This window comes from Daktulosphaira vitifoliae, unplaced genomic scaffold (genome assembly GCF_025091365.1).
Source record: "Daktulosphaira vitifoliae isolate Bord-2020 unplaced genomic scaffold, ASM2509136v1 Scaffold_420, whole genome shotgun sequence".
Taxonomy (NCBI): domain Eukaryota; kingdom Metazoa; phylum Arthropoda; class Insecta; order Hemiptera; family Phylloxeridae; genus Daktulosphaira; species Daktulosphaira vitifoliae.
Window position 1 is genome coordinate 1 of NW_026099985.1, and position 8,881 is coordinate 8,881.

At 34.1% G+C, this 8,881-nt stretch overlaps 1 protein-coding gene and 1 long non-coding RNA gene across 2 annotated transcripts; both read right to left on the bottom strand.

Annotated features, from left to right (window-relative positions):
* Positions 1-211: 211 nt before the first annotated feature.
* Positions 212-1,083, bottom strand: LOC126909468 (uncharacterized; the record flags this gene model as incomplete). Its single annotated transcript, XM_050691890.1, has 3 exons — positions 832-1,083; positions 570-762; positions 212-281 (listed from the first exon to the last, which is right to left on the bottom strand). Coding segments are annotated over exons 1-3 (465 nt in total), but the record flags the coding sequence as incomplete, so codon positions are not given.
* A 5,724-nt stretch (positions 1,084-6,807) lies between these two features.
* LOC126909467 (uncharacterized) lies at positions 6,808-8,327 on the bottom strand. Its single transcript, XR_007705043.1, has 3 exons — positions 8,241-8,327; positions 6,965-7,034; positions 6,808-6,903 (listed from the first exon to the last, which is right to left on the bottom strand). It is a non-coding gene; the product is annotated as an uncharacterized LOC126909467 (long non-coding RNA).
* Between the last annotated feature and the right edge of the window lie 554 nt (positions 8,328-8,881).

Consider the following 8,881-nt stretch of genomic DNA (forward strand, 5'->3'; position numbering starts at 1 on the left):
GGTATGAGGTGCGCACAATGGACCAACAGGTCTGAGTGCATGGGCATTATGTCCACCTCAATAATAACTAAAAACTAAAAAAACTATATCCAATATGGCCTGTCCAATAAAAATGGGTTTGTAAAAATTGATCTTCTCTTTGTACATGTGCACTGCAACCAGATTTTTGTTGAATACGGTGGTGTGACTAAACGACGGTTTGGCCGCTAACCTCGACAGTTTCTTCGGGTTGCACACGAGTTGTATGTTTTGGTGTTCCCGTACGTTCTCCAATGTTTTTCCTGTTGAACGCGAAACAAATAATTTAAAAAAAAAAATACAATCAAAATTTAAAACAAAATTAATTATATGTTACCATAGTTTGAGTGGATCATCAGTTTGGCCATGTTTTGTCCAAACGTGGTGGTCGCTTTTTTACGCAATTCCGTGTTCAACTGAATGTACGGTGCCAACCAGCGAGATTGCATAAATTTTATACATTTATGCAGTTTTGTTACGACCACACCGTGTTTCACAGCTAGATTTAGTGCACGATATAACCACGTTTTGGTTGTAACGTGGTCATCAACTTGCTGTGTTTCGAAGACGACAACGGTGATCGCTCGTTTACCGGAAAAAATGGTAAATCATCCAATTCACGAGGATAATGTGCATCGATTTCCACCAGGTATCCGTAATCACCGTCGTCGGGGGTGTTCAGTACTTCTTCCAGCATTGCCGTCGACCACTCAAAATACCCAAACGGAATAGGTTCCATCATGGCTGTAAAAAAAGAATAAAAAATTACAATATTTTTTTTTATATAAATAAAATTACATTAAATAAACATACCTGTCCCGTACAAATTAGTAGCGTCCAAATACTGAAGGTATTTGTGAGGCAAGTCGGGGTTGTAGTCGGGGACATCTGGGTGGTTTGCTCGAGCATACTGCTGATTAACTTGCGTTAAACCTCCGCGTATACCCATTTCGAACATCAACAACATATCCGGGTCCGTCAATAGTTCAATGTATGCGTCCGTGTACTTCAACATTGCGTCGAACGATAATGCCGGACACGAAAAATAATGTGCGGGATCGAGTTTATAATGTAGTATAATTATTAACGCATGTACTAAATATCACATATATATGAATAAAGCCATAAATCATCTAAGGAATGTTTCCCTTTTAGGGCAATAAAAATAACTATTTATCAACACATGTTTCAAACCAGTCCCCTACAATTCATTAACTACGCCCACGGCAGGGTTTCTATCACAATTAACCAATCACAAATAATTATCCAACATCTTAGGAATTTCAATAAAGATCGCTGGCTTACTTCATCCGGCGTATAAAAAGCCATTTTTTCTTGTAAAAACTCACTTCTTTTGGACTTCTCTGGACTTCTTTTGACGATTTTCTGCGGCAGCGACTGCGACGACTACCCTCTAAATATTCTCTTACATGGAATCTGCGTCAGTATAAGTAAATATTTTGTCCCTGTAACTTAGTTTTTTTTTATATGTATCATCCTAAGTGGTGAACATTGTCTTAGATGATTTATTAATATTTTACACGGGAACAAGTTTTTATTTATTTTATTATCACCTAATGTTCTCACGACAAATAGACACTATCTCTATTTTTATATAAAGGTTTTAAATATTATTATGCCCTTCATTTCTGGACAGCCTCAAATGTGCCGAAAAGAGTGAAGAAGCGTAATTTTATTTATTCAGGCATAATAGCCTCATACATTATCGTATATTCATAATAAAGATTATTGTGCCCTACATTTATGAACAGCCTTAAATGTGCCGAACTAAATGAAGAAGCATAATTTGTGATTAGAATTAACTAGTTTTAGTAGTAGTACTTTATGCCTGTGTACCCGCCAGCCNTTTATGCCTGTGTACCCGTCAGCCCTAAGGGACTATGCCAATTACCTTTCGGTAACGTTTAGGCAGTTGAGGTACAGAGCAGTACTAAACTTATAAAAAGAGTATTTTTGAAGTGCGCTATATCCGTCGACAAGCCAGTTCTAGAGCTAGTAGTCCGGGTGGAGTTCATCATAAAATATATAGTCCGTAAGATAGGCAACTACATCTTGGAAATATTCTCTGCGTGTGTACCCACCAGCCCTAAGGGACTATGCGAATTACCTTTCGGTAACTTGTAGGCAGTTGACGTAAAGGATAGTAAAAGATGTATTGAAATAATATTTAAAATATATTAACGAGGTAACTGTGTCCGCGCCAGCCAAGGCTTTACGCTGAGAAACGATGGGCCACCACAGTCTTGTTAATTATATTTTGAATATAGATAGACATATTCTTATAATTATATTTTGACTAGTTCAGAGTAAATTTTAAGAATATCGATATCGACTGTAGGGAATTCATCGAAAATATTATTAGTAAAAACATAGTATAATATAAAAGGAATTTAAAATAAAAGAAAGTGACAAAATTATAATAGGCGCAGGTCCCATTGTAGAGAATCCCCTTTTTTAAGTTTTATATACACAGAGATACTAATTTATCGAAATAAACGCAAGACAGTATAAACGACTGTTAACACTGAAAGAAAAAATCACCATAAAACCAACTCAATCAATTACTAAAGGAAATAAAGGTAAGTGCGAATATTTATTTGCATGTCTTACTTCTAAAAAAAATCACGTAATAAACAAAAATAGGAATAAATGAGTTAGGGATATTTTATTATTTAATAAATAAATAAAGTTCGACCCCGAGATACGACTCCATTCTTACCATCTTCAACTCACTCATTCTCTTTGCCTCTTTCTATTCATTCTTTCTTCCATTCTTTTTTTTCTCTTCTTTTTTTTGTTTATTACAATAATTTGTCAGACTTTCCTTCCGAAATTTTTCAAACACATCGGCCAGTATCTACTTCAAAAAACAAAAGTTATTACATACGATTCGGAAATAAATTATATATAAAAAAAAAACATACCATTACTTGTAATGTAAATACTTGTCGCTGTAATCACCGAGAGTGTTGCAACTGAAGTGTTGCCACATTTTTTTACCGTGTTCGTAGTCTTCCTCGGACACCGTCTGATGCGTGATCGAGCTGTAAAATTGGTCACGGGGCGGCAATCGTGTTTCTTCGAGCCTCTCCCAACAGTCGACGTACTCGTACGGAAAAACAGATTTTCGGGTGACCAACTCCAGCGATTCAAACACTTTGTGTGTATGCACGAAATCCGGTGTCGACAATGTGGCGGTCAGCTTCGATAAACTCGCTTGTAGAAACCTGTAAGAATCTATGAACCGGATACGAAAATAATCATCAATGGTCTTGCTGAACATGATGTACTTTTCTTCGGACTGTGCAATGATATATATGTCTTTATCGTCGTACGCCAACTCTGGTATAATCATGTGCGAGTCGTAGTTGGACAGACCGTGTATGATGACCGGCATAAAGGCCGGTGGACGTCGTTGCAGGTTGCATTTGTTACACAAAACGGAACGAAACCGAGCCGTCCAGTGGTTGTGATCCTTGACTTTTTTTACTTTATCCGTGAACCTAATTGAACACAACTCGCAATTATTCGTTGTATCGAAACGTAGTTGTTCCTCCGGTGTCAGTGGCGTCATATCGANTCTCCGGTGTCAGTGCCGTCACATCGATGTTCACGTTCATTATGTCCGATATGCGTTTACCAATGGTTACCAACGTCGTGATAAAGTGTTTGGCCGCATCCGGTCCCCGGTACAGTACCGGTTCGTTTGGTAGTCCATCGCAAATATTTTTCGGCAACACCTTGGAATCGCGTACCACATAGAAACAGTAGCTCATGGCCTGATGATCTTGTGTAACCGTACAGTACTTGGACACTTGTTGCTCGGCGCGAACCAACAAACTCTCCATGTCTGCGTACACAACCACTGGAACCGGCTCCTCTCGCCTTGTGTTTTTGAACCGCAGTACCGACTGGTCGGAGTCGGGTGCGGGAAGGACGGCTCGCGCTTCCTTGAACTTTCCACACATTTTAATGTGCTCATCCACCCCCGCTTGTCCGCTCGGTTGAGTCTTTAACGGTTGATTGGTAAATGCGTTTAAACAACGTTTACAATAGTACTCGTGTCGTTTGCCCTCGGTTCGTTGTTTTGACACGAGTCTCGAGAAATTTGATATATAACAATAGTGACTGTTTCCCGGCTCGGTAACGTAAAGTAAATCAACATGATCGGTGCTCGTACGCGATTTAGTGATACGCAACGGATACACGTTATTTTTATCGTCCAACGCAAACACATTGATCGACATTGACGGGTTATTACGTTCAAATCGAATAATTTGTTTCAATGGTGTAGGAAAGTCAATGCCATCAAAACGTATACTTGTGGATTTTTCCAGATCAATGTAACCTGCATTCCATTGGTCCCTATGTTTTTTATTCTTGTTGTACTTACATAAAATCGCCCATTTAAAACACTGCTGGTTGGCATTTCTTACGTTTATGACAGCAAATTTTCGTTTGATACACAGTGGAAGTACAATGTACGAGCCATCGCTAAATGGTAAAATTTTTGTGACTCTCAACAGCAGTCCGTCTATGATTAATAGCGACCACCCGATACTTCGGGTCTCCATTTCCTGTTGTTCGTATACGAGCTTCTTCGTGATTCCATCCAAAACGGCGGCATATACGGTACTTGAATCGACAGTTTTGTTACGCGTTTTAAACGATAGGTTTCTCATTTCCCCCATAACTTGGTGTATGTACGTTGTGTGCAGTACAACGTTGAATTTTATTATACCGAGCTTAGTAACGTCATTTAGTACGGTGGTTAAATCGTCACTCACGTATCGAATAAAATCGTCAATTTCGTCAATAGTCGTTTCATTTTTCAAAAAATAATGTATAACTCGACCGCGTAGTGCAGATTCTATCGGAACAAAGCCGGTCCCTGCAACGTGCATGCACGCGCGTTTGGTCACCCTACCCGCAGGCGCAGACAAACATCGTTTCCCTGAAATAACAGTTTGATGGTGACCCTGATTTATTCTACAATGAACATTCAAACCAGTACTATCGACAAATGAAAACCCACAACCGCATACAAACGACATGATAACAACTATTGAAAAATTAATACATTAGTTAAATGTGTGTATGGCCACCTCTATCATTAACTATTCAGTTCAATGTACTTTTACTATTGGAGTAAACACTACTGGACTGTTAAAGGATTATATTATCAATGGTGTGTAGAAATTTAACTTGAATACACAAGTTTTTTTTTCTTCTTATAATCTACTCTAAAGTATGACTATTGTTATTTTTGTTTTTACATTTTCCACCAATTTAAAAAACTATTAATTTTATAATATTAATCTAAAGTATAATTTACCTTTGTCATAAACTACTATTAGGTTCTATACTATCGGAGTAATAATGCAAACACAAATAGATTGTGAACGAACTATATAATTTTAATTCAATTGTTGTACATGAATCATTAGATATAAACAGATTTTGTTGATTGTAAAAAAAAAAAGTTAATGCATTAAAAAAAATTTTATTAAAAGTCAAATGAATAAGCATTTCCCGTTCTTCCTCTGTAACAAAGTGACATTTTGGTGACGTCGTCGTTGTACGTTTTAATTTCATCGTCCGTCAACTGTATTTTTGGGACAAAAACTTGTCGGTTGTCGGGCAACCGTGTCACCACCACAACACCGTTTCTCGTTGTCAAATTTTTCATTGAATCAACTCTATAGGCATGATTCTCTACCAAGTCAGACATTTTAATGTACTCCATAACTCGAAAACAGTGCTATGAATTTTTTTTTTTCGTCACCTCCATCCGATTGCCACGAGACCATTAATTTGACATTCATATCGGTACTCTCTCATAGCATACTACCCCTCTCCGCTCTCTACTTGTTTATGTTTCAGATAAATCACTGAGCTAGTATACAGCCGATGCACTCCTTCAGCTATGTGTACTCCTCCAACCATTTATAAACTGAGTTTTTTTTTTAATAATACAGTTGTTAACAAACTATTTGTCATCATATACTATAGAAATCATTGAGTGTGTATCGGAGCGTAGTACACACACACACACATGTTTACATAAGATAATATTCTTTAACCTATACAACATAAATACTAATCTATTAACCATTTCTTTTTACGATACATACCCGATACAAATGACCTGATTGTTACTACATCGTTACCATTAGATTATTTAATAAGGAAATCAATACATTTTATAAGTTAGTGAAAACAAGTACACACATACACACCATTAATACAACATATTTACATATTTATTTTAATTTTTCAATATAATACATTAAATATATTTACAAAACTATATATATAACAATTAATCTACACTGTCCATGTAAATATTTGTTCATCACAAAATTTACACGAACAGTGAGGTGGAAAATGTAATATCAAAAAGTAAATAGAATAGGGGTTGATAACAAACTCCTCAACCACCTTCTGTACAATTACAAGTTCTTGAATATTCGATAATTCTACAAAACATGTACCCGAACGACAAATAGATGCTGTGGAGCCGTCGGGATAGCGTACATTATAAAAATTAAATTTTAAATAATTTCCCCGAACAGCATCATTAAATTACCCACTCGAATTTCTCTCTTATATAAATCTCGAATCTTATATAAAACTCGAATTTCTCTCTAATATAAATCGGCACAGCTCCGAATGGTTCGTAATGCTTCCGGATCGCGTATAATAAACCCATCATTCATTACTCCTCGGTCAAAAGCTGTGCGATTTCGAAAAATTTTCAAATTTTCAGCTATTTCTAAAAAAACATAACACTCTAGTACTTTCCATGTATTCAACCAGATGTTCTACATTTTTGACACTTTTTGGTAATTTCATTTTGAATGACTAAAATTATTGTAAACTTATAAGTACATTTTGAACTGAATAGTGATAGATAATAACTTACTTTGATTAAATACACGAAAACAGATACACTTGAAAAAGATACTGGAACGGTTTTATTGAATATATTTAACCTAAAAATTTGTGTTTGTATTACTTAAATATAATAACTTTAGTTTTAATCATGCATTAGTTGTGCAGACTACAATTGTGTCACAAAAAATTTTTAAAACTGGTTTGAATAAAATAAATTATTTTAGATTCTAATAAAAAAAAAATGTATTGAATAAATCAATTTTTTGACAAATTTTCATCATTTTATCGATTTTTAAAATAAATAAATACATGAAAGGGTTAAAAAAAATAAAGTACTACTAGAAAGACGAATGAAAATTTTATTTGCACAACAAATGTAATCATTAACGTAATTTTACCATTCAATGCAACAAGTACCATATATATAAATATATTTTTCTTTTTAATAATTAAAAAGAAAAATATATTTATAATTATTATAGTAAACAAATTTAATTAATGAAAAAACTTTTTGAAATTTATCAGTAATATAGATTATTAAAAATAAATAGATGCATTGAACGTGAAAGATATTATAACAATTTAATAACTGTTGAAAATGCACAGGAATAGCCGTGAAACACAGTTGTAGATATAGATGAAAAGAACCATAAAATCACCAAAAAGTGAATGAACAGATAAAGGGTTATTTCTGCAGTTATATAGTAAAATTTATATTTTTAGGCACAATAAAGTTAATTGTTTGGGATAAAAGTCCCTAGGAATTCAATATCTTACTAGTGGAGATCAATAAATTGCTTACATGGATATTATTGTTTATTTTACACAATGTTGTAGATAGCAAAGTAAAACGTATTTTAACGATAAAAAACTTATAGAATATTTACTGGATGTAAGGGTTGAGTGTAAAAGAAAAAACACGCGAGTTTAGCAATATTTTTGTTAATTTTCATTTTAGTTAGAAAATAAATACATATATACACATAATTCGAACACAATAAAGCTGATAAAGTCACACGTGTCTGATTTTTTTTTTTGTAGATTTGAACGCTTGTAAATACAAAAACCCTTTTAGATTATACAAATTATAAATTTAGTAGTATAATATGTTTTTTACTAAATCGAAAATTGGTATTTTTATTTATTACACACTGTATCTTTTATACAGTTTCATATAACACACAAGATACAATATTAAAAATCTTTATTTATTTTTCAAACTACAATACTATATAAGAGTAACAAACTACGAAAGTAGTCTTATTTCGTTATTTTATTATTTTGGATAAATAACTGTCCCTTACATATCAATACATGAGTACAGTTAGGAGACCAACGTACATGTTCTACCCATGGGTCGTCTTCCTCATCCCAATCTTTCAAACCTTGACTGCAGCAATAACATAACATTTGATCATTTTGTCCATTACCTAAAAATTATACAGGGTGTTCAATAAGTCAGGAAACGGGTTTCTATTGTTCTCATTGTTACAATCAATGAGAACAATAGAAACCCGTTTCCTGACTTACTGAACACTCTGTATACACTTATAAATAATGTATTTGAATAAATGTACCAATCATAATAATGCATTCAATACTGTATAGTCCCATACCTATGTATAAAAAAAAACCCAGCACAGAGGGGTCGCGGCACAGTGGTGACGTGGCATAGTGGATCAAGTATAATGATATCTGACAGTGATTAAAATCACTATCAAAATAAACGCTTCGATGCAAATCTTTAGATAGTGTTTAATTTAAAAAAAATTGGTGTTTTATTCCAAAAGCTACTTGATCTGCTAGTTTCTTATTAATACCCTGATTAAGATAAAGTATGTCGAATGAAAAAGGGTTTATTAAAAAATATTATTTCTCATAAAAAAATTGTGTGGATCCATAAACTTTTCAATAAGTTATAGCATTATAAAGTTAAATATAATAT